General features: G+C 40.2%; 2 protein-coding genes across 2 annotated transcripts in view; both read left to right on the top strand.

Moving 5' to 3' along the window:
* The window catches only part of LOC109931369 (enhancer of filamentation 1-like), a 90,893-nt gene extending 88,210 nt beyond the window's left edge, over positions 1-2,683 (top strand). Inside the window, exon 5 of the mRNA XM_048608183.1 lies at positions 2,477-2,683. Coding sequence (XP_048464140.1) covers positions 2,477-2,683 — 207 coding nt within the window. The remainder of the gene's footprint in view (positions 1-2,476) is intronic.
* Positions 2,684-7,655: 4,972 nt separating this feature from the next.
* Positions 7,656-26,997, top strand: part of LOC109937633 (AP-1 complex subunit gamma-1-like) — a 41,422-nt gene continuing 22,080 nt past the window's right edge. The window contains exons 1-5 of the mRNA XM_048608182.1: positions 7,656-7,750; positions 10,812-10,892; positions 19,680-19,778; positions 21,319-21,374; positions 25,342-25,455. Coding sequence (XP_048464139.1) covers positions 7,694-7,750; positions 10,812-10,892; positions 19,680-19,778; positions 21,319-21,374; positions 25,342-25,455 — 407 coding nt within the window. The 5' untranslated portion in view covers positions 7,656-7,693. The remainder of the gene's footprint in view (positions 7,751-10,811; positions 10,893-19,679; positions 19,779-21,318; positions 21,375-25,341; positions 25,456-26,997) is intronic.

Genomic DNA, 26,997 nt, shown 5'->3' with positions numbered 1-26,997 from the left:
CCAAAGTGAATAACCTCACATTTATCCAAATTTTACAGCATCTGCCATAGATTTGCCCACTCGTGCAACCTGTCCAGATCGTGCAGAAAGATCTTTGCATCCTCGTCACAGTTCACCTTCCCGCCCAACTTGGTATCATCTGCAAATTTTGAGATGTTACACTTTGTTCCTTGATCCAAATAATTCATATATATTGCGAATAGCTGGGGTCCCAGCACTGAACCCTGTGGCACCCCACTAGTTACTGCCTGCCAATTTGAAAAGGACCTATTAATTCCTACTCTTCGTTTTCTCTCTGCCATTGAGTTTTCTGTCCATCTCAATACACTTCCCCCAATCCCATGCGCTTTAATCTTGGACAATAATCTGTTATGCGGGACTTTGTTAAAAGCTTTCTGAAGGTCAAAATATACCACATCGACTGGCTCCCCCTAGTCAGCTCTACTAGTTACACCTTCATAGAATTCCAACAGACTTGTAAAGCATGATTTCCCCTTCATAAATTCAAGCTCACTCTGTCTGATCCTGCCACTGATTTCGAAATGCTCTGCTATAAAGTCCTTGATAATAGATTTGAGAATTTTCCTCACTGCTGATGTTAGACTTACTGGTCTATAATTCCTTGCTTTCTCTCTACCTACCTTTTTGAATATTGGAGTGACATAGGCTACTGTCCAATCTGCAGGGACTGTTCCAGAGTCTAGAGAATCCTGGAAGATGACCACCAATACATCCACTATTTCTAGAGCCACTTCCTTATGTACTCTGGGATGTAGATTATCAGGCCCTGGGAATTTATTCACCTTCAATCCCATCAATTTTCCCAGCAATATTTCTGTACCAATGTTGATCTCCTTCAATTCTTTCCCCTCACCAAATCTTGCATTCTCCAACATTTCTGGTATTTGATTTGTGTCCAGTATTGTGAAGTATGGTTTCAGTTGCTCAGCCATTTCTTTGTCCCCTATTATACATGCCCCCATTTCTGCCTTTAGGGCATTTGTCTTGACCAATCTCTTTCTCCTTGTGTACCCATAGAAACTCTTGGTGTCAGTCTTTATGTTCCCTGCAAGCTTACTTTCATACTGTATTTTCCCCTCCTTAATCAATCCCTTGGTCTTTCTTTGCTGAATTCTAAACTGCTCCCAATCCTCAGACATATTATTTTTCTTGGCCAATCTGTATGCTTCTTCCTTGGATCAGATGCTATCTCTAACATTCTCTGTAAGCCTGTCTACCTTAATGCAATTTAGGATACCCAAAACTTCCTCCTTCAATAAATTGACATTTTCTAGAGTATTCACACACTCATCCCTTATGTCAGCATCAGTCATGTCCTTTCCCTTGGTGAAATACTGATACAAAGTACTCATTTAGGATCTCCCACTTCCTGTGGCTCTATGCATTAGTTCCCTCTTTTGGCCTTGAGTGGGCCTACTCTTTCCCTTGCTACCCACTTTCTTCTAATATATGCATAAAAAGCATTAGGATTCTCCTTGACCCTGTTTGCTAAAGACAGTTCATGGCCCCTTTAGCCTTCCTAATTCCGCATTTAAGTTCCGTCATAATTTCTTTATACTCCTCAAGGGCTTTGTCAGTTTGTAGTTGCTGAGACCTGTTGTATGCTTCCTTTTTCCTTTTTGACTAAGCTTACAATTTCCCTTGTCATCCATGGTTCCGGAATCCTGCCATTCCTGTCCTTCAGTTTTTCAAGGGTGTGCGTGACCTGCACTTTAATCAACTGGTCTTTAAAAGCCTACCACATGCCAGACGTAGATTTGCCCTCAAATAACTGCTCCCAATCCACGTTCCCCAGTTCCTGTCTAATTTAGATGTAATTGGCCCTTGCCCAATTAAGTGCCCTCATCTGAGGGCTATTCTTGTCCTTGTCCATGACTATTCGAAATCTTATGGAGTTATGGTTACTAAGCCCAAAATACTCTCCTACTGAAACATCGATCACCTTTCCTGGCTCATTTCCTAATACCAAATCAAATATGGCCTCCTGCCTGATTGAATTGTCAACGCACTGTCTCAAAAAGCCCTCCTGGACACATCTAACAAATTGCTTTCCATCTGATCCCTGGCATTAAGGGAGTCCCAGTCAATATGAGAAAAGTTGCAGTCACCCACCATAACTATCCTTTTTTTTTCGCACCTTCAGTTCGGGTGCAACCTGTCCTCTTGCACAGGTCCCACCTTCCCCAGAAGATATCCTAATGATCCATATATCTAAAGCCCTCCCTCCTACACCAGCTCTGAGGCCACGTGTTGGACTGTACTCTCTCTCTCTGCTTTTAGCCTCACTAGCCTGTGGCATGGGTAGTAATCCTGAGATTACTACCCTGGTAGCCCTGCTTTTTAGCTTCCTACCTAAATCCCAGAATTGTCCTTGTCGGACCTCATCCTCCTTCCTACCTGTATCATTTATGTCAATGTGGACGATGACTTCTGTCTGTTTTCCCTCCCGTTTCAGGATGTCCTGTACCCCCTCGGAAACATCCAGGACCCTGGCGCCAGGGAGATAACACACTTCCCTCATTCACGACCACAAACACCTGGCTGTGCCTCTGACTATCAAGTCACCTACTACTATCACATGCCTGGACTTTGCCCCAACTTGCTCTACAACAGAACCAGCTGTGGTGCCACAAGCCTGGCTGCAGTTTGTACCGTCTCCTGAGAGGCTAACCCTTCAACAGTATCCCAAATAGTATATCTGTTTGAGAGGGGAATATCCACTACCTGCATGCCTCTCCTGGCGGTCACCCATCAATCTATCCGGACTTGGGGTGTGACTATCTCCCTAAAGCTAGTTCTGTAGAAACATAGAAAGGAGCAGGAGGAGGCCATTTGGCCCATCAAGCCTGCTCTGCCATTCTTCACTGTCATGGCTGATCGTCCAACTCGGTAGCCTAATCTTGCATTCTCCCTGTAACCTTTGATCCCATTTGCCCCAAATACTATATCTAGTTGCCTTTTGAAAACATTCAGTGTTTTGGCATCAATTAGTTCATGTAGTAATGAATTCCACAGGCTCACCATTCTTTGGGTGAAGAAATGTCATAGTCATAGAGTTGTACAGCACGGAAACAGACCCTTCGGTCCAACTTATCCATGCTGACCAGACATACTAAATTAATCTAGAACTATCTTCCGGCATTTGGCCCATATCCCTCCAAACCCTTCCTATTCCTATACCCTTCCTATTCATATACCCATCCAGGTGCCTTTTAAATGTTATAATTATACCAACCTTCTCACTTCCCCTGTTAGCTCATTCCATACATGTACCACCCTCTGCGTGAAAAAGTTGCCCCTTGGTTCCCTTTTAAATCTTTCCCCTGTCACCTTAAACCTCATCCTTTAGTTTTGGACTCCCCTGCCCTGGGGAAAAACCCTTGGCTATTCACCCTATCCGTGCCCCTCATGATTTTATAAACATCGCTAAGGTCACCCCTCAGCCTTTTACGCTCCAGAGAAAATAGGATATACTCAAGGATACACCAGGATATACTCAAATAACTACTCCCAACATTATCTGTACATATACTGGTACATCAGATGGATAATTACCCCTAGTTGATATTCTTGACCTGTCCATAACTCCTTAAATCTTATTTTTACAATGTATTGTATATACAAGAACTACAAATTGGTTGTCTAAAATTAAGTTGAATATATGCATGAGACTGCTGAAATTGTTTTTGCTAATAGATCCTAACTACGTGCAATATAAATGTCGTCTGAACGTTTGTGGTTTTAGTAAACATTGAATTTTGCATCTAAATAATAATTAAAATAAAAATTAGGACACAAAATGAGTGCAAAAGAAATTCATATTTTAGGGAAGAGCATTTGGCTTTATTTGCTATCATGCTCCCAGATTCCTGCACAGAATTAATAAAACCTTACTGTGCTTATAAACTGCTACAGTAATGAGCTGAAAGTAGCTTAACAGATAATATTCTTTTTATCTGTCTAATTAACAAATGTTTAACAATTAAAAATTTCTTTCTGGAATTGAAGAGTTGATTATTACTAATTATTTCAATGTGGTACAGAATCTTTAGCAATACAAAGGCTTGCAACTCCTTTTGACTTTTTTTTCATTCTTTGCACAATAGTTCTTAGATTTCAACATACCATAACATTACATTTTTTGTGCACAGGTAATGTGGTATTTTGTAAATGGTACATTCTGAATGGTATGTCTTAGTGTTGTGGATAACCCTGGGGACAGATTCCGAGAAGGTTACAACAGTATTACCAACGTGTTGCTGTACTTGTGTGTCAGTGGGTGTTGCGCTCCTGGAGACCTGATCGTTAGGTGGCGTGGAATGTGCTTCTTTTAAGACTCTAAGGCAGTTGTCGACCAGCCACTTCAAATATGAGAGATGGAACACTAATCTCAAAGAATGTCCTAAAAAGATTCTGAACAATCTCAGGGCTCAAAATGAAGTATGTTTTAATAAATTTCAGATGAGATGTTAAACCAAGTCTGTCTGCGCTGTAGACCTCATAGATTCATTCAAAGTAAAATAGAAGGTTCTCTTGCTATCTCAGCCAACATTCCTGAATCAACCAATACACCCAACAAAGATCTTTCGTTCATATGTTGTTTGTTGGACTCAATTTGCTCAAGTTGGAGAGCACATTTGCTGCATAAAAACAGCAACTTGTTGCAAAACACTTGGGATGTCTCCTCATCTCTGTCCTAAATTGCCTACCCTGAATCCTCATACTGTGACTCCTGGTTCTAGACATGCCCACCATTGAGAACATCCTCCCTGTATCTACCCTGTCCAGTCCTGTCAGAATTTTACAAGTCTCTGAGATTCCACACCCCACTCCCCCCGCCCATTCATCTGGGCTCTAGCAAAAACAATCCCAACCTAGTCAATCTCTCCTTATACATCAGACCCAGAATCACCCTCTCTGCCCTCTGTATGCATGGCATGGTGTCCAGCTGCTTCTCCAACCAAACCGCACAATCTGTGAGGAGCTGCAGCTGATCACACCTCCTGCAGATGTAGTTGTCAGGGACACTAGACTGCTTTCTGATTTCCCACATCTGCCCTAACTGCCACCTCCGCTCTTGTTCACTTCCAAAAAAAAAATAGGAATCTCACCTTGCCTGTCCTCCTCGCAGTATCCTTTTTTTGGTTAGAGGTGGTGGGAGGAGGGGAAACACTTATTTCAGGTTTAACCACTCCTTGACACCAGTTCCTCTGCGATATTCAGACCAGTCGCGGTGGCTGCAGTGCCATCTCCCAGAATTACTGTTAGTGACGTCTCTGCCATCCTGATTTGAAGCTCTTCCTCGCATCGATCACTTGGTGTCCTGTCATGATTCACTGCCCGGTCGTGGTGACTGCAGTGCCGCCTCCCGAAATTCCTCTCAGTGACATCTCTGCCACCCTCTGATTCAATGCAATTTCAGCTGGACTTTGCTGTTTTCAGTAAGTTCAGTGCATTTTTGGATTAAATAGCAGGTACAACCAGCTGCAGTTAATGTCACTACTTCACTCTTTTCACACCTAAATTAAGCAGCACATTTGTCGCTGCTTGTCTTCATTTGATTTGGCTAGTTTGCATATAGCAAATTTCCATAAACATAATGCAATAATGATTCGAACGTTTGTGTTGATTGAGGGATAAATACTGGCCAGAACAGCAGAAATAACTCACTTGCCTTGCATCCATTTAAGAGAACTGACAGGACTTCAGTTTAACACTTCATCCAAAAGACAGTTTACTCAGTGCATCACTCCGTCTGTACTTGCTGGGTGTCAGCATCGATTAATGTGCTGAGCTCCTGGAGTGGGTTCTGACTTGGGCAAGAGTGCGATAATTGAGCCAGGCTGTCATTCCAGACCTGCCTTAGTCCTCAACCAAACTCCCCTGTTTCTTCCCATCCAATCCCCTCATTTTCTTCATGTCCAGTCTCCCTCAACCCTGATTTCCCAAAGTGGGTAATGGAGTTGCAAAGTGAGCGACCAGAATCCTTAGAGTGGTGTCAGAGCTGGAAAGATATTAAGAAGTAAATCATCATACAAGTTAAAAATACAGAAGTTTGTAAAATGTACATTTTCCGAAAGCTTAGTTTTTTTCAAAATTGAGCCTAGGAAAGGAGCAGTTTTATTGTTTCATGGTGTACTGTATTAAGTATTACAGTAAGCACATGCTTTATGTGTAACAGCATGAAATATATGCAGTGGTTGCAAGATGTCAATAGATAGCTTGTTCGGATTGACATTTAATTCTGTGTGATGTCGTCTTCTAACGTGAAATTGATCATCGAGGTGTTAATAGTGTTGCGTTGTTGTTAGCATGGAAGTTTTGTGTTCTGGTGGATACTCTCTTAACTTAATAGTTGGAAACGATATTGAGCCATGCAGGTTTGGAGACTTTGCTGTAGTGCAGTCCAGCAGCAATTATTCTCACTCTCTGGCAGTAGAAAGGGTTGCAACTGCCTTCATGAACCCCTGGTTTAGAGAGGGTAGAGATTAGTCAGGGTTCCTCCTGTTATTCAATAGATTATGCTTTTCTAGTGAGAAATGTTTCTCAAAGGCCAATTGATGGCCCTTTTAGTCTGATACCTCCATTAGTCTAAAAACTATTGACACAGTGCATCCTGAAATTTGTCTTAATTATTTCTTTTTTATATCTTATGGAATTAAAATGGTACTGGACTATGGTGACTTAAATACTTTTCATTGTATTTCTCTAAATACAAGTGACAGTAAATTACTATACTACATACTGAAGAATTGTCACTTTATCAAGATAAGAGGTTAGTTGATGCCCATGGAACTGTATCCCAAAATAGATAGTGCCTTGCTGAAAGAAAATTATCTTCAGCATGTTTATTTGGGAGGTGTTTTGTGTTGAATATCTTGATCCGTTTGAAGAATGTTAAATATCTTTATTTACGTCTAATGCTTTTGTCTCCCCGTTGCTGAATGTATTCAGTATCATTGCAGCCATTGAGATGGGACAAGATGGCTACTGGCCCAGACCTTGCTCCCTGATAAAGTAATCGACCTTAGCTGGGATGTTGGTTTAGAAAACTAACCAAGGTGTCTGCTGATGTTTACCTAGTAAACCCTGCTGGATAGAGGGTGTTAAAACATAGCAGTTGCAGCTGGAGTGAGCTATTTGACTGTTCAAACCTGCTATGCAGCTCAGTAAGACCATGTCTGATGAGGCCTTAAATCCAGTTTACTTCCTTTACCACGCATTACTGGTATTGAATTCCATCTACCACTTTTTAACCCCTTATTTCACCACCTTATCAATATATGCTTGCATAAAGATAACTTATCTTTAGTCACAGTTACTTGCATACTGTCTGCAAATGTAGACACTTTAGTCATGTAGTCAAATAATTGAAGTACACAATGTTAATAAATAATCTCAAAATAGTCTCTACTTTTTTCCTTCTAACAAGATTTTAATTCAATTGGTTACCTTCATCTGAGGCAACGTTATTGAATCGAGGTGATTAATGTAACCAGCATCATTGTTGATTTATTTTAAAAATTATATAAAAATTGATTTAGATAATGAAAAAGGTTGTTAATTTTCTTTAACGTTATTTATCAGTGACGCACAAATTCTGCTATGTGATATGTGTTCTTTTCAATCTTAGGTTGTTCCACAGCTAGTCAAATCCCTGAAGAACCTGATTATGTCTGGTTACTCTCCAGAGCATGATGTATCTGGAATTAGTGATCCTTTTCTTCAGGTAAAATTTTTCCACTGAATAAATAACCACTTAGTATTAACTTAGTATTAGACCACTTATTCAGTTGTTGGTTCTGTCTTTTCTCAAAGCACTCAATACTCCTTTTGCCTCGAATATGGGAGTAACAATATATTTGAATTGAACAATACAGATGACTTGTCTTTACCCCTCTTTTAACTAATTACGTAAATAGGCAAAATTAACATTTTTTCCCTTTGTTTCATTTCTGTCATTTTCTTTATTTTCCCCTCATCTGACCTTTAAGTATACGTTCCTTACTGTGACACTACTGAAGGGTATCAATTAGTACCCATTTTCTACCTGTCTCTCCTGGTCATTCTTCATATGTAAGCGGCAATAACAATTGTTGTCAAAATGCCTGCAGCAGCCTGACTAAGACCAATCTAGTTCCAATTCATTTATGTCTCCAGCCGAGACAAGTGATCACAATTTTATCCACAATAGCCTTGTGTATCTTGGACGAAGTTTTTCATTATTCCTTTATTCATATGCTTTTTGTTCCTATTTATAAAACTCAAAACATTAATGGTCTTTTTATAACTTTCAATGCACACTCTTTCAGGAAATGATGTACTTGCAAGCACCAGTTTGTTGAAGCTGTCCCTAACCGTGCTACAGGTGTTCCTACAATGTATGGACTTCAGTGGTTCGAGGTAGCAGCTTATTCCCTCCCCACCTTCTCCAGAGAAGCTAGGGGTGTATAATAAATACTGCCCTTTCTGCGATTCATGCACACCCCATGAACAAATTTTTAAAAATTTTATCCATCGAGGTCATTTCATTAACTGTGTTCTTCAATTCCTTGTTTTTCTTTCTAAAAGTTGACTTCTCAAATTATGTTGTATTTGGAGTCTTTGTCTATCCTTTTGAAGTTTTTCACATTGCTTGGTGTTTGTTAAACCTGCTGCAGATATGTTTTTGGCAGATTTCAAAATCATGTTCCCCTGCTTTAGTCCAAGAACAAAAGAGGGCTGAGAACTGTAGTACACCTCTAACTGTTCAGTCTGAGAAATGGCCATTAATCCCCGATCCATAATTTTCTCTCAGCCAACTTTGGGATCATGAAACTTTATCCCTCTTCTTCTGAATGCTTGAGTTTTTTAATAACTTTCCTGAAAGATATCTATTTTAATGTCTTCCTGAAGTCCAGAGACCCCAGACCTACTGCTTGCCAATCATAAACCTGATCAGTACAAAGAAGAGTACAGCACAAGAACAGGCCCTTTAGCCTACCAAACCTACATTCATCCTAATCCTTATTTAGACTTGCAACTTATTGCGCATACGCAGTTTCTATCCCTGTTTTTCCTGCCTGTACATGTGTCTATCAAGATATACCTTAAATGTTGCTAATATGCCTGCTTCCACTACCGCCACTGGCAGTGTGTTCCAGGCACCCACTGCCCATTGTGTGAAAAATTTTCCCCATGCTTCTTCCCTAAACGTCACCTCTGTCCTCCCACCACCACCCACCCCCACCACCACCTCACCTTGAACCTGTGCCTTCTTGTAGTTGACCTTTCCATCCTGGGAAAAGCCTCTCACTATTCACTTTATCGATGTCTCTCATAATTTTGTAGACACCTATCAGGTCACCCCTCAGCTTCATCTTTCCAGTGAAAAGAATCCAAGTTTATCCAACCTGTCCTCATACCTAAAACGTTCCAGACTAGACAACATCCTGATAGGTCTTCTCTGCGCCCTCTCCAAAGCATCCAAGTCCTTCTCATCGTATAGTGACCAGAACTGTACACAGTATTCCAAACGTGGCCTAACTAAAGTTTTATACAGGTGTAACATTATTTACCAACTTTTATATTCGATTCCCCAGCCAATGAGGGAAAGCATGCCTTATGCTGCCTTGACTACCTTGCCCACATGTGTTGCCACTTTCAGATATCTGAAGATCAGTATGCCTAGATCCCTCTATATGTTAATGCTCCTAAAGGTTCTACCATTTATTGTAACCGTCCAATTTTTTTGCCCACTTATTTCTATGATCAGCTTTGTCTAAGACATAACTATTTTTCAATGGTCTTCTTTACAGCACTATATGAAGCACCTAATGATGTCTGCCAATGGCATCAATATCGTGACAGGAAAATACTATATAGAATGTTTTCATTAGAAATTTAGCTTGCATTTTACCTTTTAAATAAGGATTGTTAATAAATGACCTTTTCTTTAAAAAAAACTCCTCCTGGTTCTTGCTTTTATTTTAATTTAAACACAGATTTTCAAAGGCAGTCATATTTTACTGGTTTGAATAGTGATGGCTCCAAACCTGTTTCCTTCCCTTCGGCTTCATTTTATCTTTCCCTCTTTGTTCTAATCTTCCATTTATTGTTTATTCTCTCTCCCCTGTCACTTCTGTCTTTCAAGACTATCCAAATCTCATTCTTCTTGCATGCTCTGCTGCTTTCCATTCTTCACTTGATCCCTTGGTCCCATCCCCTGCAGCTCCCCATTTAATTTTATCAACTGGCTAACAGCTATGCATGATAGCGATCATGATTGTCAGCACTAAGTTAACTGGGTGTCAGCTCCCTCATTGTGACCAACACTGAGACTTCTGTAATTTAAGAGAACAGTTGCCAGATATGTACTGTGGAATATCATCACCTGGTTCTGCTGCTCATAAGTTCCAATTAAAACTTTTACTTCATAGTGTTGAATTATTGAACTCTACCCAGGGTCTGAATCCTCATTTTTTCTTGCACACGTTCCCCAAGTACAACCTCGCTATCACATCTGGTTGCTGTCTAGGCAACGTTTATCAAAGCAAAAAACAGACTTTGTATGGTGCACGTTTTCATTTGCCATTTTCTGTTGGGAAAACTAGATTTTAATTCTAATTATTTTGCTCCTCTGTAATTATAAATATTTTTAATTTTTAAGTTTGTTTCCCGATCTTGTGTTGAGATGCTTTAACTTCTGATTGAAGTGTACTGTCTGAACAGTTGTCTATTGTCCATCTGTTTCAGTGTCCCACTGTTCGTTCAGGTTTATGTATTTTGTGGGTTTATTTTTTACTTTGCAGGTCCAGATTTTAAGGTTGTTGAGAATGTTGGGGAAAAGTGACGATGAAGCCAGTGAACAAATGAATGATATTCTCGCTCAGGTGAGTGGTTTAATAGATAAATTCAGAGCACAGTGACAAGTTCCCTTGGCAAAATATCTCTTGGGTATAAGACCAAAACATTAGATAAAGAAAAGATCACTTGTTATTTAGTCATTTGCTTTGAAAATCTAGTCTTGCATTTTCAGATGTTTTAATGACTTGCAGTCTTGGTGTGAAAATTTATTGGGTTTTATTACAGCAATGCTTCGAACATAACTGTGTCCTGCACCCCAAGTTGTAATGAATTGGGATTTGAGCACTTTGGTTCCTGAAATGCAGATACCAAGTGCTGTATGTTCCTCTACACCCAGTTAAATATGCAGTCCCTTCCATTAAGCAAACCAGAAATCAACGTACTGTCTGGTAGTCTCAACCTAGAGGCTTCCATCAGTCACCCCATGGCTTCGTTATTCAATCTTGACCCAGCCTCTTATATTTAGGCTATAAGACCATAAGAAATAGAAACAGGAATAAGTTATTCGACCCCTCGAGCTCGAGCTGCCATTCGATACGATCATGGCTAATTTGGCACATCTCACATCCACTTTCCTGCGTTTACCCTATGACTCTGTCTATATCAGACTTAAATATGACCCTATCGCTGTCTATAGCAAGGCATTCCAAAGACTGTTAACCCTCAGAGGAAATTCTCCTCATCTTTATCTTAAATAGGTGCCCCTTTTTGCTGAGACTATGCCCTCTGGTCCTAGAGTCAATAAATATGGAGCTGGAAAAGCACAGCAGGTTAGACAGCATCAGAGGAGCAGGAAAATCAGTTGTTTCAGGCCGAAACCCTCCTTCAGCACTGTGGAGGGGAAGGGGAGCCCAGAAATAAATAGAGGGGCTTGGGGCTAGGGGGAGGGTAAGTGGAATGGAGATGGGTGGATGCAGGTAGGGGGTTATTGTGGTTAGTCAATGGGAAAAGTGGAGCGGATAGGTGAGTCAGAAGATGGACAGGTTGGGGGTGGAGAAATTTTGAAACTGGTGAAATCAATATTCAGGCCATTGGACTGTAAGCTCCCAAGGTGGAATATCAGGTGTTGTTCTTTCAGTTTACATTTGGCGTCATGCTAACAGTGGAGCAGGCCAAGGACAGACATGTCACCAGGGGTGTGGGGGTTGGGAGGGGGAGTTAAAGTGGATGGCAACCGGAAGGTCGGGTTGGTTGGTGCATGCGGAACGTATATGCTCCACAGACCAGTCCCCTCTCATCTCTCTGTAGCCATACTGTCTCTCTCTGTCTTCTGTGATTTTAAATTAATTACCATTACCATTATGGCGAAGGATTTTCTCAGGGCTAAAGAAAAAAAATTCAGAAGTTTGTGTTTTTTTTTCAAGCTGCTTCCTTCTAAAAGTAGAAACTAATTATTTTAGCTGAAATTTTGATCGTACCTGTACTTTTAGAATACCAATTCTACTCCCTTCATGGAGACCCTTGAGCAGAATTCCATTGATCGCAAGTCTGGCAGTATCGCTATGCATCCTGGAGTTCCTCCACTGCAATTGAAGGGTGTAAATTCAGATTAGGCTGAAGGCTGCCTGAGCCCGTGGAAGCCACGTTAGAAGCTAGAGAAATTGAAGAAAATTATGATGTATGAAATGCACCGAAGCCTCAGGAAGCACAAATAAATTGCATTGCAGCTTCAACTGCTGTACCTTCATCAGAATTCAAATATTGATGAACCACTTAATTTGGTTTTATTCCTGTAGCAATAGCACCAAGCCAGCACTGAAATTCATATATTAGACAGAAGATCTAAAGGGCTCTGGTTCAGTCCTGGGTTTCGGCAAAATGAGCACTTCCTGATCCTGTTAGCCTTTGTTTGTGGTGGCACAGTGGCTCAGTGGTTAGCGCTGCTGCCTCACAGTGCCAAGAAACTGGGTTCGATTCCATCCTCGGGTGACTGTGGAGTTTGCACGTTCTCCCCGTGTCTGCGTCAGTTTCCTCCGGGTACTCTGGTTTCCTCCCACTGTCCAAAGATGTGCAGGTCAGGTGGATTGGCCATGCTAAATAGCCCATAATGTTCAGGGATGTGTAGATTAGTTGGGTTATAGAGAGATAGGTCTGGATGGGATGCTCTGAGGGTCGGGGTGGATTCGTTGGGCCAAAGGGCCCATTTCCTCACTGCAGGGATTCTATGAATTATATCACGTTACTCGTTTGAGTGAGAGACAGAACGTCTTTTGGGCTTGACTGTTGCATCCTGTTAAAGTTCATGTGATGCTGGTACTTGCCGAAAGTATTAAACTATAAGGGGTATCAATTTAATGGCTGTTCCCAACAAGCAAGATATTGACCATTCTCAAACAGCCCCTTCTTGCAGAACTTTCAATGTGTCCAACACTAGATATGTTTTGTGGTAGAACAACATTTGCTAAATGACCTGGTATGCTGACGCCAATTTAGGATTGTCTGCCATGCTTACTGTGTGGCAAGTGTTTGCTGGAAACTCCATGTATTTAATACACAGGGCGAGTTCATTGCTGACAGAACAGGTACATAGACTACCCTGGTTTCAACTCACCAAAATACATGACAGCCATTTTCTAGTTTGTTTCTCAAAGGAATGCCTTGACCAATCAGAGTGAACCTTCCTAGTTTAAAATTTAAAGAAAGCTTGGTTGTTAACTGTCGTCATTGTTATGCTGGTGCATTCTCCATGACAACACCTCTACCAGAGTCCACTTGCCGACTTAATAACACTGTCCCCTCATACAGTATAAATGTTGATTTCTCCTTTACTTTAGTATTTCTTGTGAATTTTCCTGATGGGCACAAGATGAAAAGCTTCGAGAAAATGGCTTTTTTTTGTAATACTCATATCTGAGATTATTAAATCTTGGAAACCCCACAGCTCTATCAAAAATAGAACATTGCCCTGGATGTAGCTGCTTCCTATGCAATGAGACCTGTCATAAGCTTGTACATTGTAATTTCTGGCCTCTCTCTTTCCATGCAGCCTCTATTCTTCTAGGTCTTCAAAGGTAGAATGCGGTTTGCTAATTTCAGCCACAGTGCAGCAATCAGTAGGTTTACCAGCCTGCAACATATGTTTTTATAAAACGACGATGATTAGTATTGTTTCTGTTAATCAACAAAATTTGTCAATAATAAATGACGTTGAAAGCAGACTTGGTCGTCCACATTATTCGTGACATTTTGTTTGATTTCTCTAAACAATAGAAAAATTACTTTTCTCCATGTTATGAAATGCAGATCAGTTTGAGAAAGAAAATATAGTTAACTAAGCCAGTAAAGCAGAGTATCCAATCAAAACCCAAGACATACAAATTGTAGAAAGCTAGTGGTAGGACAGAAGATTGAGAACTTTTTAGGAACTGGCAGCACATGACTTAAAAAGCTAATAGTGACAAAACTGACTATAAAAGTAAATTGGTAAGGAATATAAAAACAAACGGCAAGAGCTTCTATGAGTATAAATAAAGAGAGTACCTTTGGACAGCAAAACTGGGGAATTGATTACAGGGAGCATGAAAATGGCAGATAATTTAATCCAATGTCTTGCATCAGCCTTCAGGGTGGAGGACACTGTATATATCCCAAGATAACAGGCAAGATGCAAATGGAAGGAAAGATCTTGCAACAATCTCAATCTTGAGGAGCAAACTAGTGAGATTAAAGGCATACAAGTTGTAGACCTGATGGCCTGTGTCCAAGGGTTTTAAAGGAAGTTGCTGTAGAGTTAATGGAGGTGTTGGTTGAAATATTCCAGAGCTCACTGGATTCCTGGAGGATTCCAGTGGATTGGAACACTGCGATTGTATGCCCTGTTCAAGAGGAGATGAGACAAAGTAGGAAACCAGGCCAGTTATTCTGATGTCTGTCATTTGAAAAATACTAGAGTCCATTTTTAAGGGAGAAATAGTATGACATTTAGAAAAGAACAAAATAAGAGCTCACGCCATTAGGGGTAATGTATTAGTATAGGTTGAGGATTGGTTAACACACAGAAGACAACTCCAGGGTTAATTTTTAAGTTCAAAAAGTGCAACTTGTGTGCTGTAGAAGCCAGCCCTAGGCTTTCAATTATTTACTACCTACATTGGGGATTTGAATAAGGGCGCAAAATGTAATTTTTTCCAAATTAGAGCCTATTGCGATGGGAGTGTAAAGAATCTGCAAATGGAAATAAATTGAGTGGGCAGAAACTTGCCAGATGTGATTTAATGTAGGGAACTGTCAGGTCATGATCTTTGGTAGGAAGAACAAAGGGCAGACTTTTTTTTTTAAATGGCACAAGACTCCAGAATGCAGCACAAAGGGATCTGAATGTCCTTGTGCATGAAACACAAAATGATAGCATGTAGGTGCAGATAGTAATTAAGGAAGCTAATGAAAGTTTTAGCCCTTTTGCTGGGGGTTTGGAATTTTAAAAAATAATAAGTCTTGTTACAAATGTACAACTTTACCTGAAATACTATGTACAGTTTTAGGCCCCATATTTAAAAACCACATATACTGGAGTTGGAGGCTGTTCAAAAGAGATTTACTAGATTGATTCCTGGAATGAGGTGTCCCCTTATTCAAAATAACTAAAGTGGGTAAGCCTTTATTCATTAGAATTCAAAAGAATGAGAGGTGATTTTAATGAAACATGCGAAATTCTGTAAGGGGATTTAACAGGGTAGATTTTCAGAAGATGTTTCCACTAGTGGGCTGGTCTTGAACTAGGAGATGTAGGGACAGAACTGAGATGCAAAGGACTTTTTTCAAGAAGATAATGAGTGTCTAGAATTCTCTACCACAGAGTAGTGGAGGCTAGACCACTGAGGTAGATAGATATTTGAAATAGGGAGTTGATGGCTGTGCTGAGCTGGCACAAAGAGGAACAGAGGCCTGAGGCAGATCAGCCGTGATCTTGTTGAACATTATAGAACATTACAGCGCAGTACCGGCCTTTCGGCCCTCGATGTTGCGCCGACCTGTGAAACCAATCTGAAGCCCCTCTAACCTAAACTATTCCATTATCATCCATATGTTTATCCAATGACCATTTAAATGCCCTTAAAGTTGGCGAGTCTACTACTTTTGCAGGCAGGGCATTCCACGCCCTTACTACTCTGAGTAAAGAACCTACCTCTGACCTCTGTCCTATATCTATCACCCCTCAATTTAAAGCTATGTCCCCTCGTGCTAGCCATCACCATCCGAGGAAAAAGGCTCCCACTGTCCACCTTATCTAATCCTCTGATCATCTTGTATGTCTCTATCAAGTCACCTCTTAACCTTCTTCTCTCTAACGAAAACAGCCTCAAGACCCTCAGCCTTTCCTCATTGGGATAGGCTTGAGGGTCTGAATGGCCTACTCCAATTTCTTATGTTCTTGTATCTTAAAATTGAATTTTCTACTGCTTCTTCAGACTGCAATGTTTTTGGAACCAATAAATTACAGGCCAGGATATCCCATGTTTTATCTCTGATCTGTTGCACATTATCTAATCTATTTCTTAAAATGCAACAATTTTCCTCTACGGCCATGGAATAAGGATTGGTTCCCATAATTACTCTGTGGTGTAGAACTTGAATATTGCTGAAAAAAAGAGATACATTGTTGAGGCTTTTCATCTTGCACTAATCAGGGCAAGTGCAAGAATATTAAATTTTAAAGGAAGTGACCATTTATATTTTATGTGAGAAAGGTGCTGATTTGTTCAGAAGTGGCCTTGTCATGGTGAATGCGAATATTAGTGAACCCCATGCCTGTAATTCACTGTTGGACAACACTTGCCAAACAATTCTATGTATATTAATAATTGTGCAACAACTAATTTAACAATGTTGGGCTTGCAATGTGGCCCACTTATGCTTGCTATGGGTTACATATATTCATGTGCAGAGCTCTGTCATCTGCAAACAAAATATAACCAGACGTTGCACTTTTTAAAAAATAAATAGAAGCAGGGAGTTAGGCAGTCCTTGACCAATGCTTCAAACAATCCAAGTAGGCATGCCTTTTTTGAATGTAAGCAAAAATTTTGGGGAGAACTGTTTCCTGGTGTCGTCTCCATCACAAGCCTCGACTAAGCACAGTTCACTTGTCAAAAAATCAGTGCCCTTTTCTTGTGCAGTACAAATTGTTGTTCCCTTTGAAAATGTAGTGTTCTTTCATCTGTCCTGATGAGTGTAACATGAAAAGCTTTGAAAGTTTTTTTTTAAAAGCGGTTTTTTTTAAAAACGGTTCAGGTACATAATTCTTTGAAGTTTGCTTCTTGTATAGATAGGATGGTTAAGAAGGCATTTAGCACGCTTGCCTTCATTGCTTGCACCTTTGAATATAAGAGTTGGGCTGTTACGTTGAGGTTGTACAGGACGTTGGTGAGGCCTCTTCTGGAGTACTATGTCCAGTTCTGGTCATTCTGTTATAGGAAGGATATTGTTAAGCTGCCTCGATCCCCAGCACTTTGCCTACTGATGAAACAGGTCCACAGTGGATGGCATTTCCCTAGCCCTAAACTGATTCCTGGAACATTTGGATAACAAGGACACCTACATCAGACTCCTACTCATCAACTACAGCTCCACCTTCAACACCATAATCCCCTCCAGACTAATCTCAAAACTCTGGGACCTAGATCTCGACTCTGCCCTCTGCAACTGGATCCTCAACTTCCTGACCTAAAGACTGCAATCAGTGTAGACAGACAATTGCACCTTCTCAGCCCCCTACTGTACTCCCTGTACACCCATGACTGTGTAGCCAAATTATGAATGAATGCCATGTGCAAGTTTGTTGATGACCTCACCATGGTAGGACAGATATCACACAACAATTGAGTCAGAGAGGAGATAAAGGCCTTGGTGTCATGGTGCAATGATGATAACCTCTTTCTCAATGTCGGCAAAGCAAAAGAACTGATCATCCTCTTCAAGAAGTGGAGGACACGCCCCCATCTGCATCAACGGAGCTAAGGTGAAGAGAGTTGAGAGCGTCAAGTTCCTAGGAGTGACGATAACTGACAACATGTCCTGGACTTCCCACGTAGATGCAATGATCAAGAAGGCACAACAACGTCTCTTCCTTGGGCAGCTTAGGAAATTCGGCATGTCCACAAGGACCCTCACCAACTTTTACAGATGCACCATTGAAAGCATGCTGTCAGGTGCATAATGGACTGGTAGGGCAACTGCTCTGCCCAGGACCATAAGAAGTTACAGAAGGTTGTGTGCACAGCGCAGACCATTGCAGAGCCAACCTCCCATCCGTGGACTCCATTTACATGGCTCATTGCTGCCAAAAGGCTGCCACCAACATCATCAAAGACCCCTCCCACCCCAGCAATGCTCTCTTACAACCTCTTTCGTCAGGTTAAAGATACAGAAACTTGAACACACACGCCAAGGGGTTCAAGAACAGCTTCTTCCCGGTCATTATTAGACTGATGAATGGACTCTCTAACTTCAAATAACGTTTATCCTGTGCACTGTAACCTGTATGCTTCGCTCTGCCTAAGCACTCTTTTGATCTCTATGTCCTTGTTTTCTATACTGCTCGCAAACCAAAGTTTTTCACTGTACTTGGGTACATATGACTACAATAAATTAAATAAAACTTCTAAAAAATGCTGGAGTGGGGTCAGAAGAGATTTACCAGGATATTGTTGTGAATGTAGGGTTTGAGTTATGAGGATAGGCTGAGAGGTGACCTTAGAGGCTTATAAAATCAAGCAGGGTATAGATAAGGTGAAAGGCAGGTGCCCTTTTGCTAGGGTGAGGGATTTCATGACTAGGGGCTGTATTTTTAAGGTAAGAGGAGAAAGATTTTTTAAAGACATGAAGGACATTTTTTTACATGGGGTGTGGTTTATGGTTTGGAATGAATTTCGAGGAATTGGTAGATGCAAGTACTGTTACAACATTTTAAAAGAAGTTTCGATAAGTATACGAATAAGAAATGTTTGGAGGGATATGGACCAAGTGCGGGCAGGTGGGACTAGTTTAATTTGGGATTATCGTCAGCATGGACTGGTTGGACCGAAGGGCCTGTTTCTATGCTGTATGACTCAATACTTTAGTTCCCTCAATGATAAGTTCTGCACACAAGTGTACATGTCAACAGTGAGTGACAACAGGATCAGGCAAAGCTGTGGCTCTCCATGACCAGATAGTCTTTCAACACTTCCAGTGATGGCACAGAGATGAAGAATGGCACTTAATGTATTGGTGATCTACCTTTTCAGGAGAGACGAAAGAATATGGGGAAATAACTTGTCACTGGGCATTCCTTGTTTTCTATATTAGAACACGTTTCAATTAAGAAAAAAGTCTGTTAATTGGACTGAGTTCTGAGGATTCTTTGTTTCATCAGCATTTACAGCTGTATGACTTTGTTATTTTAATAGAATAAAAATATCTTGGAAAAGCATTTTGGCATAATTGATAAAGCCGTATTGTATTAAAGCATTATAGAATGAGCCTTTCTTGAATTAGAAACTGTGAACCACTCCAGGAGACAAAATGTCTGAACTCCGGTTGCTTTGTACAAACAGGTCTCGATTTTGGTTTGCAGTTGACTGAGGTTCTTATTATCCTGACATTTCAGTCACAAATTGTATGAGTTTTATCTGTAATGATGCAGTGCAGTGCGGAATTAATAACTGTTTAAAATGACCACTTGGTTGACATGTGATGACATAATAAAACTGTTCATGCTTGAATAAATGTAACACTCATCTATATCCTACAAAATATAGTCCCTTTCTCCTAATTTATAAAGTGTGCTTGAATTTAAAATTATCATAGTTTGTAATATGGTGTTTTCATTTTAGGTTGCAACCAACACTGAAACCAGTAAAAATGTAGGCAATGCTATTTTATATGAAACTGTTTTAACCGTGATGGATATTAAGTCTGAGAGTGGATTGAGGGTAAGTAAGATTTACTTGTGACTAAATTGACATTGTTCTGGAAAATACTGAAGTAAACAACATTGAATTATTCTAACTCTGAGTATGACCCAATCCTGTTACATTTGTAGTTGTCAGACCCGTGTTACCGCTGATCCTGTAATACAAGATTTTGAAAAAGAAAAGCTGATTTTTCCGGTGGCCCTCGGTCATTTGTTAACAAAACAATAAAGCTCCTAATTTTGACTCCAATCCTGTACTGAATTAGCTGAACTCAGTTGACATTACAGTTGGAGTTATATATTTGCCCTTGACATCTCAGGTTAGGGATAGGGAGACCACAACCAGCAGTGTTAATCTGCTCCCATATAGTGTTTGTACTAGAACATGAAGTTGGTGAATGATAGTTGAGAGTAGCATTGAATTTAGCTGTGAACTGTTTATGCTAGCTATTGGGTCATGCATGCAACCCTTGGCAATTTGCATAAGGCATACAGACTAACTGTGGTACTGTTGCCAGCAGCAGTGAATATGGAGAGGAAGCTTCTTTCGATGTTGTGGAGCATTTACATTTAGATGTTGTGGAGCAGTTTGATCATTATGTACAGTCCCATTTTGTATTCCTGTACAGACCTACTTCATTTTAGACATTTGGAAGCATCAATCAGTTATCAGTTCCTTTTTTCAAGGGATAAGGGAGTATTTTAAAATATGATTGTAAGTAGAAGACTTTACAGCGGTCGCCAGTGACTGGATGGAGTAGGAATTCCGGCTTCAGTTATCATCCATAGAGAACAAAGAAAATGAATGCATATATGTTTCAGTAAAGTGTTTGTAGATGCTTTGTTTTCCTTCAAAAAATACAAGTCATTCACAAAGGTTCCTGGGGATTGTTTGAGTGTAGCGCCATGCAGTGGCAGGATGCACATTTCTACCATGGTTTATCATGTTGCCAATCCCAGTAGAAATATCAGCATTATACATCAGGACAGATGTTCCCACATTAAGAGGGCATGACATTGATGTAATCATTCCCACCTTGCTCTAGAAGTAATATTGAAGGTCTTCCTTCTCACAACATAGATGTACTGATGAAAATTACTTTTAAAATTTGAGAATAATGGGCAATTTATGAGAAAAGAATCTCTAGGACAGCATATTTATGGTGATACTGAAATTCAGAATTTGGAATTTTAGCCCCCAATTAAGGTTAATATTGTAATAATTGCTATATACTAAATGACTATTTCGTAGCTTATTCCTCTCTTGGCTAATGGTTGAATGCAATTCCATGGGTGCTAGCAACCATCCTCTACTTTGTCCTGGTGAGTATTTCCAAACTAATCAAACTTGGATTCTGCATTTGTTGAATTTAGAAGTGCTTCCAGTGCTTGCTGAGCAATACCAGTCAGTGACATCACTGTCAGGGACAATAGTTCTGTAAAATACATAGCTGCCTGAATTCATGAAGCAAATGGATCATAATTGATAAATCTGTTGTTTATTGAAACACATGTCTGTTAGTTTTGTAATAACTGAAGTTTTGTTTGTTTATTCTCAGGTTCTAGCTGTAAATATTTTGGGTAGATTTTTATTAAACAATGATAAAAATATTCGGTAAGTGTTCTTTTAAAATATGTTGACTGTAACCATTAACTCTTTCTCCTGGGTAAAACTAGTAATGGGAACATCAATCCTGTGCTGTTCAACTTTGTATGTTGTCAAAATATTAAATTTTGTGCATGATAAATGTTTAACATAATTAAAAGTTTCATTTTAATTCTGCAGTGACTTGCAATTCTGCTCATCTTTCAATAATGAAATAATGAAATAGAAATTAATAACATGACAAGATGATCCTTCTTGAGAATACAGTGATGTTATGAATTCCATAAATTGACGTAAAAATTGAGTGGCAGGTATAAAATATGCTTTTAGTTTTGCAAAGACAGAAGTGATATAAATTGGATCCGAAGAGCAGTAAAATGCAGACTTACAGTTTGGTCCTCTTTCTGTTTCTGGCCTTGTAATTAATCCTTCAATTACATTGACTTCTCCTTTATTAATTTAACTTTAGTTTAATGTAACTGCTTTCTCTAGCTTTTTGATTCCATTTATGGGCAAATAACAAGAGAATGACATTTTGCAGATTATTCGTGCTTTAATCCCATAGAGATGCAGGAGAAATATGACAGTTTTGTTTTATTTTGTTTATTTAATCAATCTGATCAGAGCTGTTATTACACACCTCTGAACAGGTGGGACACGAGCCCAGGTCTCCTGGCTGAGAGGCAGGGATGCTACTACTATTCCACAAGGGCCCTCCCTTGACAGTTTTAATTTTTAAAGCGTTTTTTAAACCTATTTTCCTTAACCTACTGTTCAGTGATGTTATTACACATCCCTGGGACAGCTGAGACTTAAACCCGGGCCTCATGGTTCAAAGGTAGGAATGCTACCATGGTGCCACAAGAGCACCCCCACCCTTGACAGTTTTATGGTGGAAATATTTGAAGTATGACATCTGTGTGCAATGATGTTACCTTGGAAGGCAACATTTTTGAAAGGGATACAGCCTCGAATGAAGAAAAACTAACACCTGTGCAAGTTTGTTAGAGTCATAGAGTCAACAGCATAGCAACAGGCCCTTCAGCCCACCATGTCTTTGCTGATCAACAAACACCAACTTATACTAATCCCATTTACATGTACTTGGTCCGTAGCCTCCCATGCTCTGGCAATTTAATTAATTATTCAACCAGATGCTTCTTAAATATTGTGAGAATACCTGCCTCCACCACCTTCTCAGGCAACATGTTCCGTCATTCTTCCACCCTCTGGGTGAAAAGTTTTCCTCAGCTCTCCTCTAACCCACTTACTCCTCCCCTTAAACTTGTGCTCTTTAATCTTACTCATGTCTGCTTTGCAGAAAGGTTGTCGTATCTCCTGTCTATGCCTCTCATAATTTTGATTACCTCAATCAGCAGCCCCCTCGACCTGCCCTACTCAAAGAAAAGCAAACCTGGACTATCCAGTCTGTCCTCCTACTTTTCATCCCAGGCAATAGCCTGGGGATCTCCTCTGTTCTCTCCAGTGCAGTCACATCCTTCCGATAGTGTGGCGACTAGAACTGCACACGGTATTCCATCTGTGGCCTAACGAATATTTTATAAAGTTGTAACAAGACTTCCTTGGTCCTATATTCCATCCTCTGGCTAAGAAAGGCAATCATCCTGTATGCCGCTTTCACCTTACTGTCCCGTGCTGGCATCTTCAGAGGTCTGTGGCCTTGTAGACCAAAGTACCTTTGTTCCTCCGTACTCTCTAGGGACCTACTATTTATTGATTTATAAATTGATGCAGTGACTTTTAAGTGTTTGATTATTAGATCAATCAAGGTATGTGAAACTGAACTCATTGTTAGGTATCAAAGCGTCATTATATTATATTAGAATGCGGGGTGGGAAGTAGCATAAAAACTGGGGGCATGATAAGTTATAATCTTGCTGTTAATTTTTTAACCTGGAGGATCAAAATGTGAAGAGTTGTTGGTATGTGCATGTTTAATTATTATTATGCTGTCTACCCTATCATTTTGAGTGAGTTGCAAGTAGGAATATCCATTCTCTACCAATTCTGATCTGACAAAGCCAGACAGCTCCACAGAGGGAGGGAAATGTCAAGGCCATCGCACTAATCTTCCAGTGTCTAGCAGACGTCAGATGCCGGGGTGCTAGTCATTTTGTAATGATGTATTTACATAAATTATTCATGGCTTAAACATGATCATGTGTGCAGCAATCTACCACACCTCATAAGTGATTCATGAGAGCAATTGGACCCAGCTGTTTAGTCTGTGTCTACACCAAATTTTCCTTTCTTTTCATCTATATTTCTGTAATACTTAGATTTCATTAATTCATAAAGGATTTCAGGAGAAGCTTCTGTATCCTGCATTGTTGTGACAATGTAGAACCCCCTACTGCATGTTGCTCAAAAGGGCAGAAGTTAGATAAGTAGGTTAAGGAAAAAATACTGAAGTAGATTTTGATGGAGTGAGATAAAGTAGAATTAAAGTTAGGTTTATTGCCATGTGTATTCAAGATAGAAAAGAATAGAATAGAATATCCTTTATTGTCAAATGTATTCCAGTACGGAAGTACAATGAAATGTTTTTAGAGTCGCTGCCTTTAATGGCACCATCTTGGGTACAAACACCTAGGTACAGATCTTAGAATGAAAAAAAATTGTTGTTGCAGAGTGGAAAAAATATATAGATTAGCATAGAACAGTGAAAAAATCCAGAAAGATAACAAGTGACCATTAGTACTTAAGTTGCAGTCAGTGCCTGCAGGCCCCAGAGCACGAGATCGTGCCAGCTTCCATCCAGGACTCGCTCTGCAGCTGCTCCGGGAGTCGCCCGTTGGCTGTGCTGCAGGACTCGGCCCACGCTCGCCCTGCAGCCCCACACCCCACCCCCCACCCCCAAACCCCGGGGCTTGCCCCGCCCCACCCCGGGACACACTAGGTAGGGCGGATGGTGGGTGGGGTGGCTGTGGAGGGTGTTATAGAAAAAGAAAAGCTACAAAGAGGAAAAAAAAAGAAGGGAAGGGTACTGGTGAGCCGACAAGCTCTGACCAGAGCGTCCTACTCTGCTGCCATCTTGACACAGAACAGGAGTACAGTGAAAATTGTACAAGGTCGCCAATACACAGTGCCGTCTTAGGTTCAGAGTACCTAGTTACAAATCTTGGGCACAAAAGATAGAGAAAATAAAGTAAAGGAGTTAAACTACATTATAGATATACATAAGTTAGAACAATATAAAATGAAGCTAAAAGGTAGACATTACGGTCTTTCTACAACGGCTTCCACATCGTCTGTCCAGGCTCCACTAGTTCCTAACCAGTAGCCATCTTTACTCCAAACTTGCTGACTGCAGTCCCTGCTCTGAGCTGCTGGCCACTATCCCCGCTCTGCTCCAGGCTACTGGCCATCTGCTCTGTTCCAGGTCGCTGACTGCCATCCCACCAAGGTCTGTGGAGCTTATAAGTCCACATAAACTGGTTGGGTTGAGCAACCTGTTTTTTTTTGTATAAGTCGGGTAAGGTAGTGCAGACTTCTCTTAGTTGTTTAAACAGAGTTGGGTTCTCAATGGGCTTATTACTTCCCACTCAACCAGTGGCTCCATAGATACTCCTGCAGGGAATTAAAAATTCTCTCTTGTTCACTTTTGATAACTATAATGTTCAAGACGACCTTCAAAATTTATTTCCCTTCATCATGATAGCTAAGAGACACCCATAACCAAGCTGTCTTTTGTGAGGTGGTTGAATCCAGGATGATCCTGAATTTACTGTAACTCAATGATTTGGCTTCCAAGCATTACCATGTGATTTTTTTTTTTTTTTTTTTTCTTTTTTTTTGTCATTCTGACTCTCGAGTGACAAAAGTCTTGTTCCTATATTTGATCATGTGCATGGTTTGCGGGGGAATACAACTTCCTCTTTCTAAACTAATTTGCTTTTGTGCCAGTAAATACGTAACTTATGCTAAAGGCTTTTACATTTTCTTCTCTCTAAAGGTACGTTGCACTGACGTCACTGTTGAAAATGGTGCAGACAGACCACAATGCAGTACAGAGACACAGGAGTACAATCGTAGACTGCCTAACAGACCTTGATGTCTCCATTAAAAGGTGATAGTCATGTGATTTCAAAAGCAGAACTTGATCTATTGATAATGGGGTAATTTCAGTTTCTCCACCAACACAGTCCCTTACAGGCTGCTGTTACTCGGTTTCAGATAGAGAATATTTCATGTGCTTTAATCTTCTGGGTTTTGGAAATTTTTCAGTTCGCAGTGTTTCATCTCAACACCAGTTTTTTTTTTTCTCTCTATTATAGCTGGTTATATTCCTTTTTGGAGTAAGAAATATAATAGTTTTTTTTCTTCTGTTTCTTTTCCTTCTCCTGCTGCGAACATGTATCTCTAAGGTGTCTTTCGAAAGCTCCACCCATACAGCTTGTTATTCACAGGCCCAGACTGCAATTGTTAATAGACCACTTGGTTTTTGACGGTCTCACTAAACCGTTTTGAACAGGAGTAGTCAGATACAACTTGAACCAGACCCTAGATATTTTCCCTCTACTCTGATTTGCTTTGGACCTGACTTATTTTAGTGCCTTCTACTGCAACCTTAAAAATTGGATCAGTCAATAGAGGTGTGACATTTAACCTGACAGCTCCTAGCCTATGTGATTCAGTACCACCCTGTCTTTACCACTGGACAAATGAAGATAAGTCGGTTTTTTTGTGGATCTTGCTGAAGTTCTCTAACCAGTTCCCTGTAGCAGTATACATTGATGTCTATACTTGGTTTTGTTAGCTTGCATGTGGTGGCCACATTGGAGCACTTCAAATGTTTTTAGTTTATTTTAGGTCACTTTATTTGCCATATTTTAAATCAAACCTTTTTATAAGTCAAAATGTTTTATCATTATCAAGCTGAGTTTCCTTCATGACCTGATTCCACGGGATATCAGAATTCTTTTTTAAAAAGAACAATGATTGTTCGTGAATTTTAGTTTTACGTTACAAATATCACTGGTAGTCTTTCTATCCCTTTCATTTGAATTTTTTTGCTTGATAAAGCTGGTGCCAGCAAAGGAAATGCTTTCTGATCGAACCAGTATCATTACTACTCCTTACTTGGGTATACTGTACACAACGCATCAGCAACAGTTTCTCCTTTGTCTCAGCTGTGCAGTCAACATTATTCACAAGTCACAATTGTGACATACAGCTTTGCAAACCAGCTAGTACTCTAGCAAGCCCTCTAGTTTTTTTGCCAAATTTCAGGCAGTGTTGTTTGAACCCACACCAGCTTGGTTAAGATTGGGCAAAAGTCATCTTGAGTAATATCTCCACAAACAATAGACTTTATTTTTTCTAATTTGGACTCAACTCAAGCCTTTGTGTCTTAAAATTCAACCAGTGCCACCAAACTCTCTGATCATCTAAAAACTGAAGAACTGCAGATGCTGTAAATTAGAGCTAAAAACAGAAACTGGTGGATAAGCTCAGCAGGTGTGGCCGTATCTGTGGAGAGAAATCAGAATTAACGTTTGGGGTCAGGTGAGCCTTCCTCGATCATTTTTACCACCAAACTCTAACTTCCTGCCTTACAGTTCATGAATACTCTACCCAACTTCTTAACAATATCCGACCAAATTTAAAA

This window comes from Rhincodon typus, chromosome 19, assembly GCF_021869965.1.
Source record: "Rhincodon typus isolate 14 chromosome 19, sRhiTyp1.1, whole genome shotgun sequence".
Taxonomy (NCBI): Eukaryota; Metazoa; Chordata; class Chondrichthyes; order Orectolobiformes; family Rhincodontidae; genus Rhincodon; species Rhincodon typus.
This window is presented reverse-complemented; position numbering and strand designations above follow the sequence as displayed.